This window comes from Phaseolus vulgaris, chromosome 1 (genome assembly GCF_051622355.1).
Source record: "Phaseolus vulgaris cultivar YP4 chromosome 1, ASM5162235v1, whole genome shotgun sequence".
NCBI lineage: Eukaryota > Viridiplantae > Streptophyta > Magnoliopsida > Fabales > Fabaceae > Phaseolus > Phaseolus vulgaris.
In genome coordinates this window covers 53,723,455-53,741,467 of record NC_143498.1, presented here as the reverse complement: position 1 = coordinate 53,741,467, position 18,013 = coordinate 53,723,455, and the positions used below count along the sequence as shown (strand labels likewise).

Sequence of the window (18,013 nt, the reverse complement as noted above, 5' to 3'; positions counted from 1 at the left end):
GAGTCCTGGATCAGTTGTGTTCCTGGTGTTACACTACAAACTTCTTTTGTTTTCATCCCAAACTTAGAAAAAATATATTTTGTATGATATTTTAATGTTAAATATAATAATAATCATTATGTCTAGTGAGTTTTAAATAATAATATTAGGTTTATAAGTTATATGAGTATATTCGATTATAATCATTCATATTTATATAAATTCATGCTTATGAGTTTTTATTTATGGACAAAAAATTGTTAGCAAAAAATACATTGAAATTATTACAAGGAGTTTTATTTTTAAATAAGAGGTTCTAGGGTGTATATTTATTTAAGTATCTTCTTCATCAATATTGAAATGTTAGTAGAAACTTTGTACTTTGAAATGTAATTTTATTTAAATTTATAAATATGAATTATACATAGAAGTGCCAAAAAAAAGGGTTTGAATTGTACAAGTGCTTTCCTCGATTAAAATATTATTTTTTGCACTTTTTACCTTCTGGATTGGTGCCTTTTGTATTCATCAGTATAAAAGATAAAAAAAAATGTTTGAATTGGTGGAAGAAGAAAATTTTGGGTATAAATAGCAATAGCTCCTTACCCAAATAGATCGTGGGCTAAAATCTCTAATTCATCTGAAGTCCCGGTTGGGCCTAGCAATAGCGTCATTTATTCGGAACCCGACCCGGATAACACATTTGGTTCGGATTCTGTAGTGCCATCTGATTTTTGAGGAAGAACAGTTAGTGAGAATTGTGAGCTTCAGCACAATGCGCGCCCTAGCAGCTCGGTTCTCTAGTGTAATCATTTCTCTAATCCTTGTGTTTGACTCTGTTCAAGTTTAACTATCTATTTTATGATCCATCTTTTTATAAGAAAGAAAAACATTTTCAAGTTCAATCTATGTTTCGTGTTGATGTTTGTCTTCTGGGTCGTAAGTACCCACTAGCTAATTCATTTTCTATGCTACCCTTTTATTTTTTTGCAGTATTTATACAGAAGAAAAATTGGGGTCAATACACGATCTCGCAATTTTTCATCATATAGTGGTAAAGGTATCACCTTTTTTTCCATCGGTATTTCGGAACAAAGAGTTAAGAAGTTATGACCAATTTGTCATTCTATGAAAGCCCTGAATTTACAGGACTATTTTATTGTTAGAAATAAATAATAAGTAGAAATTTGTACTTGTATGTTTCTAGCAGTAAATGGTAGGTAACATGATGCTGTTTTTGTGGATTCTGGGATAAATCATTGAGGCAAAATCTGGCATTGTAAAATACAAAGAAAGTGATTTCTTTTTCTAATTCAATTTCTGTCTTCTTTATTTGAACTGCAATTATGTTGCACGGTTTCACTTATAGCTGTTTTGATTTTCAGAGGAGCTATCGATTGAGGAAGAAGCTGAGAGGAAAGTTGGATGGGTATTGAAGACGATATTTTTTGTGACTGCAGGGATGGCAGGATACCATTTCTTCCCTTATATGGGTATTCCTCCAACAATTTCAACTTGTAAAGCCTTTATTTGCTTTTTGGTAGTTCTAGTCTTACAGTGTTGTTGAAATACTAGCCTTTATTTGCTTTTGGTTGTTCTAGCCTTACAGTGTTGTTGAAATACAAATTTTCAGGAGAAAATTTGATGCAACAGTCTGTTTCGCTTTTGCGTGTCAGGGATCCCTTGTTCAAAAGGGTGGGAGCTTCTAGATTAACTCGTTTTGCAATAGATGGTAAGTTTTCCTATCAATTGCTATCGGTACTTTATGATCCATACTTCTTTGGTACATGACAAGTGTTGAAGCACTTAGTGGTTTATTAATTCTTAGTCATTTGCACATTAGGGTAGATAGTTGTTTTCTAGATCAGATTCCTATTATTGCTACAAGCATATTGTCATTATCCTTGGGCTTTACACTACTGACGTTTAGTAATTTAGTATTAATCTCAGCTTATTCTTGAGATGACAAAATTATGGTTGAAGGGAGATTTTGAAAGAGTTAATATAGATTGAAATTTTGGCTTTGAACTGATGGTTTAATAGTTACTGATTCTTTAATTGAGCAGCATCTGTGTAAACAACTTACACCTAACAAAGTTACCTTGTTGTCAGTTATACTATTTTTGTCGTGATCCACAACTGAGTTTTACTCTGTTAAGGAAAAATTACCTCAATGCGATTTAACTAGCTTTTGCACTATAAAACTGCTTATTTATCTGTAGTTTCTCAATGTATAGGTATTTCATGAAACTGACTAAAGATGAAACACGGTGATACATTACTTTCTAAAGTCTTTTGTCCCTGCATAAGTTGTTTATACCCAACATCGTTTGATTTTTGCTCGCAAGATGAAAGAAGGAAGAAGATAATTGAGATGGGTGGAGCTCAAGAACTCTTAAATATGTTAGCCACAGCTAAGGATGATCGGACACGAAAAGCAGCATTACAAGCTCTTGATGCACTGTCACACTCAGGTGGAATCATAATTCTTTAAGTATTTTTATTTACGTGTTCTGAGTAAACTTTTTAAAAAAATACACTTATTATCGTGTTGTTGGAATGGTAGATTATTGAGACCGAAAGTACTTTTGTTGCTCTAAATAGTACACCAGAAGTGTGATAAGAATTAAGAAGCTTAAAAAACTTCTATATGTTTTCAGTTTCTGTCGTTCTTATTCAATAGATATGGGCTTTTAACGATGAAAGATAACTTAAATTTTATCCATTATTTTGGGACATTATATGTCAATATTTTGATTATTAAGAACCCAGTTCAAATAACATTATGAAGTTGAAATATATGCAACTGTATAACCAAAAAAGTACTGCTAGTTAGTACTAATATTTTTTGTTTCCTTTCGATTGACATAAAACACTTCATTGTTATAGATGAAGCTCTAGCATCCATGCATAATGCCGGGGCAATTTCAATAATCAGATCTGCACCAAATTCACTTGAGGATGCAGAAGTTGAGGGTTTCAAGTTGAGCTTGATGAAAAGGTTCCAAGATCTGAGATATGATGTGCCATCATGACTTTACTTGAGGTACATACCTCTTTTTGTTTGTTTTTTTTCGTTGGAGCATGAAATATTACTATAGGAGAGAGTAATCTGGCAACCAAAACATTTTTGGGGAAGAGTAATAGAAGTTATTGTGTAATCCTTTGGCTAAATCCAATAAAGATCACAATTCTACTGTTATTTTGTTTTATTCACTTGTCAATTGCGATTTGTTACTCATTATTATGTCAATCTTGATAAAACTGTACCAGTATATTAGGCTAACACTGCATTGTTAAACTTAAACCATTGTTATGTCAATCTTGATAAAACTCTAAGAGTATATATGGTTGATCATACAAAGTCATTATTGAATGTATGCAATTTCTAGTAAAACATGACCTTCATCTTTAATCATAGGTTGCTATTTAAATTGTTCAGGGTCAGCTAGCGAACCTTACATCTTTGATCATGGATGTTTTTGAACAAAGGATATTTGTGAAAAAGAAAATTAATCATCAGAATATACATACAGGATTTGTACCTCTACCAGATATTCCTTGTCAATTCAAGTGTGCAATTTATGATCAAAGACATGTTTACGATCCATTTATCTTACCAAGCTCTGAATGATGCTCCATCTCCAATCTTTGCAGAAAGACCATATATATCACTGTTTACATAGATGAAATGATAATATATAATATATTCTAATCTGAATGATTTCAATAAGTTTTTATAAGAAAAGGAAATAAAGAAAATGATATAAGTTTTTTTGCAAGTTAAAACTATTTTTTAACCTTTTTTTTTATTGATAGAATACTCTAGGCTCATTAGATTCTTTTATTTAAAAAACTATGAAACTAAATCAATATTTGAACACAAAATGACAAACATAATGGAAAATATTTGAAAAAATTATGAACGAATGAATAACTGAAAAAAAAAATCAATATCAAACTTTCTTATGATTTCTTGTAAATCTTATTTTTCACACGATTTCTTATGAATGAGTAATTTTTTATAATATTAATTTATTATGAAGTCGTTTAACAATTCATTCACTTATATTTCATGCAAATGAATGTATTCATCGGTATAATTAAAATGCTGCTCGTTATTTTATTTTTCTTGTGTGAAACTTTATACACGTGACCCAGTGATATATTTTGGTATATTTAAATTTGAAATCTCCTTATTCATTGTCACGGTTTTCTTTGAACTTAATACTCGAAAACAATAGTTTTATATTAATTAATAAAATCGGTTGAAATAATTTAATTTCATTAATTTATATTATATTTTTTAAAATGTGTGTCATGAAAACTTAATACTATGAACAAGAAAGATAACACGATGGATCTTCATATCTATCGCACTACGTGCCATCAATAATTGCATATCTTTCGCATAACTTATTTTAAAAATACATACGTATGTGTCAGTGTGTCACGTGTTCAAATTGGGGTAATTACAAATTTTGGACTTCACATCTTTAGAAGTTTTTGTCACTATATACTGCAAGGCATGGACCATATTATTTAAAAGAAAATATTCAACATTAGGAATGGCGTTTGACCCGATTGCTTAAAAATTACATTTCATTGTTGACACTGCACAAATCGTTATCCTCACATGAGGGAAATCTTATAAATAATACACTGTTGTGGATAAAATAACTCAGCACGTACCTAACTTTGGATTTGATAGCATTTTTTATTTAATTATAATTTATTTGCTCTGTATTTTCCATGTGTGTATATTAATTGTGCCACTTTCCACCGGCCTAAGAAGCTGTGATCAAAGATTTTTTATTTTTATTTTGGATAAGCGTAATTCTACAGCCTTCGTTCTTGGTCTCTTGATGAGCATGACACGACAGCGAGAGAGACGATAGTGAAAGGGGTGTTACATCACTGAAAAAGTTTAACTATGTGCCAAATGTTGATCATTCAAACAATCAGAACAGTTCCCCAACCAGAGAACATCGATCTTGCAATCCTTGCACCGCACAATGTTGTGGACCTCTGAATCCCATTCCTTTAATAATATATATATGGTTATTTACAAAGCAATGCTACTCAAAATACATCATTATCATACATGAATTCTATGGTAAACAACAAGGAATCCAAACTACAAATGTAATGGAATGGCCACAGCAATCAAATGCGACTACTATTGTCTTTCTCCCCGGCCACACCCACTCTCACCAATTCATTTTTTTTATAAATAAAAAAACAAAAAACAATAGTAGGGGAGAAATGAGAACCAGTTTTTATGACTTGCTACTGAGAACATTGTATATGTTGGTGGAGATGGCAAGCACACTTGTCACCACGGCTAGTATAATCATTATCAGTGCGATAATTTTGTCCCTTTTTGTTGATATACCATATGCATCCCTGAAATTAGTAACAAAGAAAAATAAGGCACTGGATTATTTAGTTTTTGACCAATGCAATTTTTAGTTTGTCTCTACTTAATCAGAAGTCAAATGCTAGATTACCGTAAAACAATAGAGCCGGGGAAAATGAAGGCAAGGCACACTGCGGATGATGATCCAAGAAACTGAAAGAAGTACCAAATATCTGGGATTGCTATAGCAGCAAGGTAGGAGAATACAAGCAGCACCAAAGTGAGGATCATGAATCTTTTGTTGTCTGTGGCTAGCATAGGCTTATTGGAGAAGAGAACTTCATCTATGTTGGATCTCAAAGAGAAGTTCAAGAGAGGAAAGACCAGCATGATGTGGAGTGCATAGCTTACACGGACCAAAGTACTGAACAAGGAACCAACCACAGAGTCATTACTCTGGTCAAAATTGATGAGAATGTCTGATTGTGTTGAATCCCCAAATAATAGGTACCCAAATAAGCCTACTGAAATGTAGATCACAGCACAAAGCAATAATGCTAATCGAACTGCTGTTGTCATTTGAGATGGCTTGGCAAACTCAAACCCAATTGGATGCACTGCAAGTAAAATCAACCATCAGCACCGAAATTTTCTGGGCATGCCCTTCAACAAGAATTAGCATAGTGATTGGGTCCATTACCGTTAAAATGAAATGTGAAGGCTGTGACAACAACGGGAACTGCAGTAAACAGATCAAAGAATGAGGTTTGGTAGTCCAACCGAGGAAACAATCTAGGAGTTTGTGTTTTTCCTTGCACCAGTGCAGAAATAGCCAACCCACAACATATGCCAACAAATGCCACTGCAAGGAAAGTTGACACTGCAGAACTGTACTTCAAGGACTCTACCAGTTCCAAAACACCAAAAGCAAAAACACACGTTAGTTACTGAAACTCTTCAATTCCAAATACAAGAAATCTTGCAAAGAATTAGATTGTTGACACTGACCTACACGTTTGTACAATACCAATGGAAACAAAACTGAAACTCTTCAATTCCAAATACAAGAAATCGTGCAAAGAATTAGATTGTTGACACTGACCTACACGTTTGTACAATACCAAAGGAAACATGACGAAGACCAAAGTGAAGAGAAGAGCAAATTCCCGGGAATTCCACCAATGAATTCCAAACCACTGTTGCAGAATACCCAGATGCACTTCACCTCCATCTTGCTTTCCAGATAGCACATCCCCTGTAGTTCAACAAAGGCAATAATTACAATTCAGCTATTTTTTCTTTCATTTTCTTTTTACTATATTTTCATGCTATGTTTATCTTTATTTCCTATCAGGCCACTTTTCCTTTTCTGTATCGTTCTTCTATCCATTGCATACACCAAAAATTGAGATGTACATTCCGGAAATAGATTTCCCATGTTAAATCCTTCATTCAGCAATCATCCATTTTGAATACGAATTTTAAAATTAAATTTATTGAAATAAATTACGAGTGCTTCGATCTGTATCTAATTTAACAATTATGAGTACTTAAAGAAAATCTAGATCCTTAACTTCGATTGCTTCAAAACAATTAAAGCCCAAACATTAATGGAAATAACTCATTAGTTTAATATATATATTAAAAAAGAAAAATTAAAAAAAAAATGAACTACTAAACAAAGTGAATGTGACCAAAAACCAGGCAAAGTTCATATTTCCCCCCTATTTTTTAATAATTTCAAAAGGAAGAAAAATAAAGGGAAAGGGTTCTGCTACCGATGATGATAAGGTAGAGAATTAAGGCCCCAACGTTGGTGATGATGACGCAAACTTGCACGACCAACGCTCCCGGCGACCCGAACGCTTCCCTCATGACGCCGGCGTATGTCCTCGTTTCGCCGGAGTGCGTGAAGCGCATGAGGAACTCGACGGAGAGTTCCGCGAGCACGGCCACGACGATAATCATGGCGAAAGCGGGAACCACTCCGAGAACCTTCATGATTGCCGGAATTGACATAATTCCGGCGCCGACTATGCTCGTCGCCACGTTGAACACCGCGCCGGAGACGGACGCCGGCGTCATCGCTCTGTTGGATTCCCCCAATAGTGGGACGCTGGCTCCGACTGCCGGAGACATGGCGGAGAAGAAACTATCGGATCGGAGAATGAACAGCTGGGTAATTGGCTGTTTGGCTTTGAATGGTTTTGATTTGTGAGAATAATGACAGTTCCCCTTTCCTTATTTATAAAGGTGTCACAGCATGATTCAGGTTGATTTTGCTGCCACAATTTACTATTTGGAAAGTTTAAAGCACAGTAGCTAATGGTTTACTTCATCAAATAAACCAAGTTACAACTTATATTAAATGCCATCAGACTTTATTTTTACTCTCTTATTACCAAAATAATATAATGGTAATGATACATTCATAAATTATAAATTTTTTTATAATCATTATAATTTTAATATTTTTTTATATCATTTAATTATAAATTTAACTTTTATTATATATTTATATTTAAATCCATCACATTTAAAGTTATATATAATTCTAAAAGTTATAAAAAACATCATTATACCTATATATAAATAGAATTATCATCTTTAACTGTTATTTTATTTTATTATTTTAAAAATATAAATATATATATATATATATATATATTTGTAATTTTGTGATCAGTTTTAATGTTATATCTCAAAAAGGATAAGGGAAGAGATAAAACTATTTTTAAATTCAAAATTAAACGGTGTAAAGTGAGACTTGTTGAGGAGTATTGCACAATTGCATATTTTTCTCCCGTTCATCTTCACTTTTATCTCATCAAATACCTTTTCGTTTTCTATTTTCATATTCAAAATTCAAAATATGAGAAGTCGTAGTTTTCTTCTAGAACCACGAAACCAACCAGTAAATGTTGTTTTCCAATTATAAAGTAGAAGATGAAAATGCAATGTTTGAATTTATGTATGTATTTGGTATTGTATGATGACAATATTGTTATTATTGGATTGACACAAATAACGTCATAAAATACACGAAGATAATAATTTAATCAAACTTATAACATAACTATTAAAGAAAAAAAAGAAGAAGATTTTGTTCATTGAATAAAAATTTGAAAGGAAAAAAAATGTCTCATATAAAAGTGTACCGATGATGTATGATATGAAGGGGAAGTGGTTGACGGTGGTGGTAAATGATATGAACGATTTGACTAAGTCGCTCTACCGGTCTAAGACAAAGAAAAGAGAAACATATTTCATTATATTTTCTTCTTTTGTATATAATATTTTTCATGAATAATGTTGATTGAACAATTGAAGATGAATTTTTGGTTTATTACTTAATGATTTTCCATGTGTTTTGTAATGATAAAACAAAAAAAAATGTGAATACATAGGCGTCGTGCCTATATTCCCACTAATATTAATAATTAATAATAATAATCCAACGTTAGATTCAATTTTTACTTTTAATTAGTATATTAAAAATTGTATACATATATAAATCGATCTTAAAAGTATATAATATCTTAAACTAATAAAACATATCTAAATTAATATATGTAATGATTGGATAGGGGAAATGCAGTTTATATTTCCATTCTTTCAAAATATTAATTTTAAATATTTTTTTATAAACAATTAAATATTAAGAGAATACTTTTGTAAACAAAAGAATCTAAAAAAATACAAGAATAATCTAAAAATAGAAAACAAAAATTGATTACTATATTAATATTTCTATTTTTAAATAATGTATATAATCAATTTTGATAAATAAGACAAAATTAATTTATATTAATAATAGTATTTTAAAAAAAATCCACATCTGTAATTTAAATTAATGTCAACTAAAATAAAAATTTATATTTCATCAATTTTTTTCTTCAGAAATACAATAATAAATTAATGAAACAACTTATCAGAATATGAGATAATTAATTTATTAATATAATTATTGAATTTCAAATAAAATATTCACATCTAAAATTGAAATACATATCAACTAATCATTTCTAAAAGATATCAATTAAAAACACATTTAAGTTAAACTGTAAATATATTGAAGCCAATACAAACTTATTCACATAAATGAAGTTGTGCTTGAACACAATTTTGATTAAAAAAAACAAAAATCACTCAAAACACAAATTGAAAAATTTGGAAAAGTTATAAACATAATTGATTACACTCCGTCTTAAAAACAATCTAATCGATTATTCAAAGGTTTCAAAATTATGCCTTTCATTAGAAATAAAACATAATTGATATTTTGTAACACAATTGATTAAACTCATATTTACACAAGATCACATGATCGATTATTAACTATTTTCAATAACATAATCGATTAAGTGTTATGTTATTCTTCAGTGCTAATTGATTATGCACACTACAAAACTCAATGAATGTTAACCTCATATAAAATATGCAATACCAAATTCTTTCTCATACCACTCTACTAACCACGAACCTCTCCAAGCCCACTCAACCAATGCAAAAAGTCTGTTTCAATTAAGAGTTTGAAGCACTCCATTCATGCATTCAAACACATTCATAGTGGTCAAAGAGATTTTGTGTGCATGGCATGCGTATAGAGTGGTGTTCTTATTGTTGTGCATGGCGTGAAAGTCGAACATTGATGTAAGATAAATTCACTATCCAAAAAAGTGAACAAAAGCAAGGGTAACATGATGACGTGACTTTCTACTTAGAAACCCTCCACTCTCTACGTACTCGTGCTTTTCTTCAACTGGAATCGAGTCGCTGCTTCACGTTTGACTTTCATTCTTTCCTTCATGGCTGATTTTCTCAACATTCATTTTAATAAGGGCAAAGTTGTCATTTAGAATTATATGGGGGTACAGTATTAAAATATGGGGATGGAGAATGAAAAACGCAGCATAGAAGAAAAAAGCCCAAGCTGGCCCAAAAGCTATTAAGGAAACGATTTTTCCAAAAAGCGAAATTTGATAATTCTTCTTCTTCTCTGGCAGTTCTCAAAACTCATCCTTAAGCAGCTTTCCTTGTTTTTTCTTCGTTTGCGGTTTTGGATTTGGACTTGGTCGTCAACACAGTCTGATATAATATCTTTTATATCTTCTTCCTTAGCTTATGATTCTCTGCAACACTCTTAATTAATCCATAGCTATCAGTTTCGATCGGAGGGAAAATGGCCGATCAGCTGTCGAAGGCTGAAGAATTCGAGAAGAAAGCTGAGAAGAAGCTCGCTGGCTGGGGCTTGTTTGGCTCCAAGTACGAGGATGCCGCCGATCTCTTCGATAAAGCCGCCAATTCCTTCAAGCTCGCCAAATCATGTTTTTTTCTCTTTCTCTCTACTTTTTTCTTCTTTAATTCCATTCTGTGTTACAGTTATGCGATAATTAATTTAAGCGCAGATGATAATTTGATTATTGTTGTTAGAACTAGCACAATCGGCGAATGTTGATTTTAGGTGTTCGATTTCCGATTCCGTATGCTGAACTCTCCCTAATCAGTTAGTTTTTATCTGATTTTACTGGAAAGACTTTTGACCTATTTTTCTGTTTGATCAATTACTCGAATAGAAAAATTAGAGTTGCAGAAGAAGTGGTTGATACTATTATCGACTGTTTAACCATACTCTCTATGTTATGTTGTTACTGTTCTCACTTTTACATTGATGACTTTCTTATTCGCTTTATTTTCTTGAATGTTACTGGCATTGAAATTGAGGATGGAACAGTGAATAGTTCTTTTTGTTGTTCTTGGTTTGATCTATTTTGTGGCATTTCAGGGGACAGAGCTGGAGCGACATACCTAAAGTTGGCAAATTGCCATTTGAAGGTATCATCCAGGGGTGGGGTTTATACTGTTGAATCTCTTTTGCATCCTTTAGTTTTCTATTGAGTCTGCGGTGACATTGCTGTCTCGTCTTCTGTTTCTAGTTGGAAAGCAAGCATGAAGCTGCACAGGCCCAAGTTGATGCCGCACATTGCTACAAGAAAACTAATATAAATGGTATGCATGCATGAGTTCTTTGTCATTTATGATTTATGATTTAAACCAATTTCTTTTTTCTACGCAGCAAGGCCAATTCCTTTTAGACTCAATATTTCTTTGTATCGACATCAATGCGATCATATAAAACAGTTGCTGCATTTATGCCTGGACATATGATATGTGAAACACATCTGTTATCTCATTGTTCAATCTTTCCATATGTATAAATAAAATACCGGATTTGTATAGATAAGCTCCAATTAGGGGTTCAAACTTTTATCTTTTTTGTAAGGCATATTAAAATTAACTGGGATAAGTAGGGATTCATTCTTTTTATGGTTGTCTATATTGGATAGCAATATTTTGATTTGTTATTTTATCTGTTTTAATTATTAGATTGGAACTTGTGATTATAACCCTAAGCATGAATCAAATCAAAACTGCTCTAGCCTATCTTTATTTCCTCGAATTAGTTAGAAGACAATTAAAATTCAATTTTCTCTCTTTGAATACAGAGGCTGTATCTTGCTTAGACCGTGCTGTAAACATTTTCTGTGACATTGGAAGACTCTCTATGGCTGCTAGATATTTAAAGGTATACATACACACAAACATATATATTTACATTTTTGTTTCAGAATATTTAGCAAACGCGTATTTGGTTATCTGTGGTATATAATGTATTGGTATCCCTTGTCCTTGGTATTGTTTAAAATTTATTCATATCCCAGCTTATGGAACTCGATTTTTAATTAAATGCATTGAAGTATATGAGTTTGCTTGAGTTACTCTTATCTTGTTTTAACTTGGTTTCACTATTTTACAATTTAAATACAGGAAATTGCTGAATTGTATGAGTCTGAACAGAATATTGATCAGGCTCTTGTTTACTATGAAAAATCAGCTGATTTTTTTCAAAATGAAGAGGTGACGACTACTGCTAACCAATGCAAACAAAAAGTTGCTCAATTTGCTGCTCAGTTAGAACAGTAAGATTTTGTATTTTCTGCAGACTGTACCTATATTATTATAGTGATGACCTGATTTATATTTCTTCAACTCAGATTCATTCTTTAATTGGTTAGAACTTAGTAATTTCTTCTGGAAACAATCTTTCTGGTCTTTATTTTGATGAGTTCCTTATTTGTCTAACCCACTGTCCTCAGTCTAGCATTACCTTAGGTCACTATAGGTTTTTTATACTGAGAATATTGGAATGGCCTATGATCTTATAGAATTCTTGCATGTTTCTTTCCACAATCCATAATATATTGACTTAGGTACTTGGAATGAACAAACGTCAGTCCATTGCCATGTCTGGTCTGGGTCACGTGTTATTGTGTATGATTTGCAATACGAGCTACAGCGGGAACTGCTAAGAAATCCAAACTTTATGTTTTAAACAGAAGCAGCTTTATCAGAACCTTCTTGTATGTTAAATTGAATATTAACTGTTTCCATGTGATGATCTTTAGGTATCAAAAGTCAATTGAGATTTACGAAGAGATAGCTCGTCAATCCCTCAACAGTAATTTATTGAAGTACGGTGTTAAAGGGCACCTGCTGAATGCTGGCATCTGCCAACTCTGTAAAGGGGACGTTGTTGCTATAACCAATGCATTAGAACGATATCAGGTCTAAGTTTTTCAATAATTCGCATCTTGAGACTGGACATATTACTAGTTGCTCAATTTTTTTGGATATGTATTTATTTTGCAGGAATTAGATCCTACATTTTCGGGAACACGTGAATGCAGATTGTTGGCGGTAGGTCACTAGTTTTGGAATTTCATATTAAATTCTAATTGACAAGTAGAATATTTGGACTTCTTCGAACTTCCTTCTGCATCACAAGTAAACCATACATTTGTCAGATGTAATACTGACTTTTTTTTCAATCCTGGTGGGTAGGATATTGCTGCTGCTATTGATGAAGAAGATGTTGGGAAGTTTACTGATGTTGTGAAGGAATTTGATAGCATGACCCCACTGGTAAGCTCCAAAAGTTGTAAAATAGGAATACTTTACGTGGTGTTTAACAAAAATATTTCCGCTGTATATTTTATCCACAATTTATAACAGAATAAACGTAATCTATCATAACTGAATTCCCAATTTACAGCTATTATATAGAAATATTTCACCTGAAATTTAAGTTTTATTTAATTACCTAGAGTGAAATTTCCGTTTTCTGATACTCTTCAAATTCCTGCGTATTATGTATTTGAATTTGTTTTCTTCACTCATGTATGTACCTGGTTCTTTTCCTTCAACGATAAATATGTGCCTTTTGTTTTTTAAACTACATATTTAATTTTAAAATTCCAATTAATCATTGCTTCCTTAACCCAGCCTTAAATGCATACCTGATCTTGTTGCTGATTTTTAATTTCCTTTTCTTTTGCATTCCGTAAGTAGTATTAGTGTCCGTAGCTCATCAACATTGTCCATGGACTTGTACAGGATTCTTGGAAGACCACACTTCTTTTGAGGGTGAAGGAAAAGCTGAAAGCGAAAGAACTTGAGGAGGATGATCTTACTTGAGTTATACCTTAATATTTTGATGGTTGGACCTATTGTTTGATGATTTACAGTTGTACTATGCGTGTCTGTTCAGTTGTTCATCTTACACATCTACTTACTGAGTGTACTTGCTTTGGTTTCAATTGAATTGGTCTGACTAAATTCAAGAAATGAGTTTTTAACGAGGGTGCTGAGTATGAATTGAATTACTACCATCACTTTCCTGGATTATGCTATAATTCTTCACCAAGGAAAAAATAATAACTAACCTTCACAATTTATTTATATGAATACACAGTTAATAACTTTATCAATTGATATATACAGAGAGAGTTGTCTAAAAGGGATGGCATTGTTCAGTTTGATTTTCTCCTACTAAAGCCAACGGTTTATAAGTCTTTATGAGCAATCTAAAGGTTTGCTTGCAATCTTAAATTATACCTTTCATCCGCGAGAAGGCAAGGAAAGATAATTAAATACAACAAAGCCCAACTCTTTCTGAGTGTCTCGCTTTATTTCTTTTCTTTTCTCTTCTCCATACCCTCAACAAAACCATCATCACTGTTCTATTCTACTTTTCATTCCGACGTACTTTTTTATAAAGTTAAGATTCAAAGGGAAAACGCCAAATCCAACGCGGCTTTCTTTTTTCTTCTTTTTCGCTGGCTTATCTTTTCTTTCTATCCCTTTTTCATTTTTCAGTCCAGGAAAACGGTGCACAGACTTTTCTTTCTTCATCCATTAACACTAACAGATTTTTTTTTTTATAACATCATTAATTCAATTAAAATGTCTTTTTATTGGTTTTTTTCTTAAAGAATGTATGTTCTCGTAAATCACGACTAAATCACACAAAGAAGTGCTGGTGCATGGAAATAAATGAGAGATGATGCAGGTAAAATTGTTTTTACTTTTCTTTTCTTTCTTGGTTTGTTCTTTCAAAGTATGAAATTTCTATATTTTCAGTGCTTCCTTCGCCTTTACTTCATCTAGTCGGTGGCAGCCGGTAACCTGCTGTCATATTTACCATTTGAACATTGAACTGACAATCTTAATCCATTCCCCTATTGTTTGACTGCGTTGTGATTGTTATTACTTGCTACGCCTGCGAGTGCGAGGATCCATTCTTTTTTTGCCAACTTTATGCATGTCACTCTTTTTTTTTTTTTACCTTTTACTTTTGTATTAATGCCCAAACTTTTGATTCCATACAATTCGTTGCTTCTGGATTTTATCAAACATGTAACTATCTGTGAGGGAATAACTTGCATTCACACTTCGGCGTGACGAATCAGCTAATTGGTATGGTTAATTTTCACCACCAGCGCCTTGAAAATTTAATGCTATTACAATGGAATTTCTTTTGTTGTTTGTACATTCTCATTTTCGGGATATTGAGACTGTTTGTGATGCATATATGTCAACTGAAGTTTTTGTATTATTAGAATTAGATTAGCAGTTGTTTATTAAGCAATTAATTCTGTCTTTACTCTTCATTTACTTCAATGCTTTCCTCAGTGCTTATATTGATCCGTAGGAAATTTTCTACAGATTTGTAATCTTGCCATAGTTTCTTCTGCTATGTCTTCTTTGCAGTATTGGTTTTTTACCTAATCCATTGATGATACGGTTCTGATTTGATCAAGAACTATCAGAGCTTTTTTTAATCAGAATGGTTTCGGTTGATAACGGGTTTGTGAATCCTAAAGATGAAATTGAGGAATCTAGTGGCAGTAAAGTGAAGGAGTTTGTTTCTATAGATATTTCAACAACTCAAGAAAGATTTCTGAGCAGTGAAGATTCTCAGAGAAAGCTTCAAGGCACTTTAAGTTCTTCTGCTCCTAATAGGATAAATTTTCTTAAATTTGGTTCGGCATCTGCCAAATTCAAGAGGCTTGCTACTGAGAGAGACCAGGTTTCACTATCTGTGCCTTCTCCTCGTTCAAATGGTCTAAGAGCACGGTTCAGAGGCATGCTTGCTCAGAAACTTGATGGGGGTTCGGTCAAGAAGATGTGCGTGGAGTGGATTAGAAGTCCAGTGAACATGGCCCTTTTTGTGTGGATCACATGTGTTGCTATTTCGGGTGCTATTCTATTCCTGGTCATGACAGGCATGTTGAATGGCGTGCTTCCAAGGAAGTCTCAGAGAAATGCATGGTTTGAAATAAATAACCAAATACTCAATGCATTGTTTACACTCATGTGTTTGTATCAACACCCTAAGAGGTTCTACCACCTTGTTCTTCTAATCAGATGGAGACCAAATGACATCTCTAGACTGAGAAAGTTGTACTGCAAGAATGGTACTTACAAGCCCCATGAGTGGACACATATGATGGTAGTGGTCATTCTCCTTCATGTTAACTGTTTTGCTCAATATGCACTTTGTGGTCTAAACTTAGGGTATACAAGGTCTGAGAGACCAGCCATCGGAGTTGGAATATGTGTATCTTTTGCAATTGCTGCTCCTGCAGTTGCTGGATTGTACACCATTCTTAGTCCACTTGGGAAGGACTATGAATGTGACTCTGATGAAGAAGTGCAGGAGCAAATTACTGGCTCTCAAAGGCAAGATCAGCTGAGAGAGAAACTATGTGAGAACAAATATTCATTTGCATCCAAAGATCAAAGGGGTGTTGAAAATAGACCTAAGTGGAGTGGAGGAATACTTGACATTTGGAACGATATTTCCTTAGCATATCTCTCACTTTTCTGCACCTTCTGTGTCTTTGGGTGGAATACAGAGAGACATGGCTTTGGAAACATGTATGTCCATATTGCCACTTTTATGCTGTTTTGTATGGCACCTTTCTGGATTTTTATTTTGGCTTCTGTTAACATAGATGATGAGGATGTCAGGCAGGCTCTAGGAGCTGTTGGTATCATTCTTTGTTTTCTTAGTTTACTATATGGTGGATTTTGGAGGATCCAAATGAGAAAGAGGTTCAACTTACCTGCCTATGACTTCTGTTTTGGCAACCCTTCAGCTTCTGACTGCACACTCTGGCTATTCTGTTCCTGGTGCTCTCTTGCTCAAGAAGCAAGAACAGGAAATAACTACGATCTTGTAGTAGATAAGTTCTCTAGGAAACAAACTGATACTAGAAACCTACCTTCAGTCTCACCTTTGGCTAGGGAAGATGTAGTATCAACGAAATCTGACACAAGTTCTCTGGGTGGCAACTCTTCCCCTTATATGATGAAAACATCTAGTCCTCCAAATTCAACCAATGTCTTCAAGGGAGGTTATAGACCAGATAGTATTGTAGAAAAAGAGAATTGTGAAAGAGGTGAAGATGGAATAATGAACCCGCCGGATCCCCTATTGATCCAAAGAGAGTGATTGTAGAGTTTGTAATTTTAACTTATGATAAATATGATCTCACATCATATTTTAGAATATGACTTCTACCTATTTTTATGTTTTTTTTATGTGTTATATAAATATAAATATAGTATTCAATAATGTATGAAATATATAAAATTAATATGGTATTAGAGTCATTTTGAATTTATCATAATAAGTGTTTGTTCGACTTATCAGGTCACTTACTATCGGACTGTTATCGGATCACTCATAATATATAGTCTCATGCATGAATTAGTAGTCTTTCCGTGAGGGAGTGTGTTGGAGATCTTACATTGACTAAATATAAGAGCATTTTGTAGTATATAAGCAGAACTTTACATTATAAACTAATTTTAAGTCGAGTTAAGATTAAAGTCCAAGTCTTAATATAATTTTTAATATAACTTTTCCTCTTACTCGCAAATAGGTTTGTTCTATGCTGATCTTATGACGACATTGGCAGATAGGTCCAGAGAATGATTTTACTATTATGTGTATTTTTCTTTTTTTTCAAACCAAAAGATACAATGCTCTCAAATCTACTTTGAGCGATGTAAATGGATGTAAATGGGTGTTAAACCTTTAATTTTGATATATGTTTAATGTATGTATTAATTATGTACCAATGAAAATATATAGATGAGATGAAAATGAATATTATAAAACATGAATATATATATATATATATATTGATATATGCTTGTATGTAAAATTTTAAAACACTTGTTTGATGTGCTCATATATGTTGTTTTTTAAACTATAATGATTGTGTGTCACTAGTAGATTATATATCTTAGAAGAAAAATCTCAAT

At 32.8% G+C, this 18,013-nt stretch overlaps 4 protein-coding genes across 8 annotated transcripts; 3 read left to right on the top strand and 1 right to left on the bottom strand.

Annotated features, from left to right (window-relative positions):
• Positions 1-655: 655 nt before the first annotated feature.
• Positions 656-3,589, top strand: LOC137815120 (ARM repeat superfamily protein). 2 transcript variants are annotated; one of them, XM_068618167.2, is made up of 7 exons: positions 656-784; positions 973-1,039; positions 1,365-1,472; positions 1,613-1,711; positions 2,328-2,453; positions 2,869-3,025; positions 3,422-3,589. In XM_068618167.2, the coding sequence occupies exons 1-6, from the start codon at positions 755-757 to the stop codon at positions 3,012-3,014; spliced, it is 576 nt and encodes a 191-aa protein (XP_068474268.1). In that variant the 5' UTR covers positions 656-754; the 3' UTR covers positions 3,015-3,025; positions 3,422-3,589. The 2 variants fall into 2 exon arrangements, 1 of the variants encoding a protein (XP_068474268.1); XR_016515237.1 differs by lacking the exon at positions 3,422-3,589 and having other exon boundaries at positions 2,217-2,453; positions 2,869-3,191.
• A 1,408-nt stretch (positions 3,590-4,997) lies between these two features.
• On the bottom strand, positions 4,998-7,694 carry LOC137815140 (amino acid transporter AVT6C). 2 transcript variants are annotated; one of them, XR_016515228.1, is made up of 5 exons: positions 7,117-7,694; positions 6,347-6,593; positions 6,039-6,242; positions 5,490-5,955; positions 4,998-5,385 (listed from the first exon to the last, which is right to left on the bottom strand). XR_016515228.1 is itself a non-coding variant. In XM_068618199.2 (5 exons), exons 1-5 carry the CDS (start codon positions 7,475-7,477, stop codon positions 5,259-5,261), a joined length of 1,311 nt encoding a protein of 436 aa, XP_068474300.1. In that variant the 5' UTR covers positions 7,478-7,694; the 3' UTR covers positions 4,998-5,258. The 2 variants fall into 2 exon arrangements, 1 of the variants encoding a protein (XP_068474300.1); XM_068618199.2 differs by having other exon boundaries at positions 6,441-6,593.
• A 2,542-nt stretch (positions 7,695-10,236) lies between these two features.
• On the top strand, positions 10,237-14,037 carry ALPHA-SNAP2 (alpha-soluble NSF attachment protein 2). The gene is made up of 9 exons (XM_068618198.2): positions 10,237-10,665; positions 11,124-11,173; positions 11,275-11,347; positions 11,845-11,924; positions 12,167-12,318; positions 12,805-12,964; positions 13,049-13,096; positions 13,241-13,321; positions 13,793-14,037. Exons 1-9 carry the CDS (start codon positions 10,521-10,523, stop codon positions 13,871-13,873), a joined length of 870 nt encoding a protein of 289 aa, XP_068474299.1. The 5' UTR covers positions 10,237-10,520; the 3' UTR covers positions 13,874-14,037.
• Positions 14,038-14,279: 242 nt separating this feature from the next.
• LOC137815138 (uncharacterized) lies at positions 14,280-17,252 on the top strand. Of its 3 annotated transcripts, none has more exons than XM_068618196.2 (2): positions 14,280-14,747; positions 15,449-17,252. In XM_068618196.2, the coding sequence occupies exon 2, from the start codon at positions 15,525-15,527 to the stop codon at positions 17,193-17,195; it is 1,671 nt and encodes a 556-aa protein (XP_068474297.1). In that variant the 5' UTR covers positions 14,280-14,747; positions 15,449-15,524; the 3' UTR covers positions 17,196-17,252. The 3 variants fall into 3 exon arrangements, with proteins under 3 accessions (XP_068474297.1, XP_090150767.1, XP_068474298.1); XM_090294641.1 differs by having other exon boundaries at positions 14,313-14,747; positions 15,423-17,252; XM_068618197.2 differs by lacking the exon at positions 14,280-14,747 and adding an exon at positions 14,848-15,154.
• Positions 17,253-18,013: the final 761 nt, after the last annotated feature.

Coding starts and splice junctions, on each gene's coding strand:
- LOC137815138 (XM_068618196.2), top strand. CDS start 15,525: ATGGTTTCGGTTGATAACGGGTTTGTGAATCCTAAAGATGAAATTGAG.
- ALPHA-SNAP2 (XM_068618198.2), top strand. CDS start 10,521: ATGGCCGATCAGCTGTCGAAGGCTGAAGAATTCGAGAAGAAAGCTGAG. Junction 11,174..11,274: donor TGGCAAATTGCCATTTGAAG/GTATCATCCAGG, acceptor TTCTGTTTCTAG/TTGGAAAGCAAGCATGAAGC. Junction 13,097..13,240: donor GTGAATGCAGATTGTTGGCG/GTAGGTCACTAG, acceptor CCTGGTGGGTAG/GATATTGCTGCTGCTATTGA.
- LOC137815120 (XM_068618167.2), top strand. CDS start 755: ATGCGCGCCCTAGCAGCTCGGTTCTCTAGT. Junction 1,473..1,612: donor CCATTTCTTCCCTTATATGG/GTATTCCTCCAA, acceptor ACAAATTTTCAG/GAGAAAATTTGATGCAACAG. Junction 2,454..2,868: donor TGATGCACTGTCACACTCAG/GTGGAATCATAA, acceptor TCATTGTTATAG/ATGAAGCTCTAGCATCCATG.
- LOC137815140 (XM_068618199.2), bottom strand. CDS start 7,477: ATGTCTCCGGCAGTCGGAGCCAGCGTCCCACTATTGGGGGAATCCAAC. Junction 6,594..7,116: donor TCTCTACCTTATCATCATCG/GTAGCAGAACCC, acceptor GTTGAACTACAG/GGGATGTGCTATCTGGAAAG. Junction 5,386..5,489: donor CCCGGCTCTATTGTTTTACG/GTAATCTAGCAT, acceptor TACTAATTTCAG/GGATGCATATGGTATATCAA.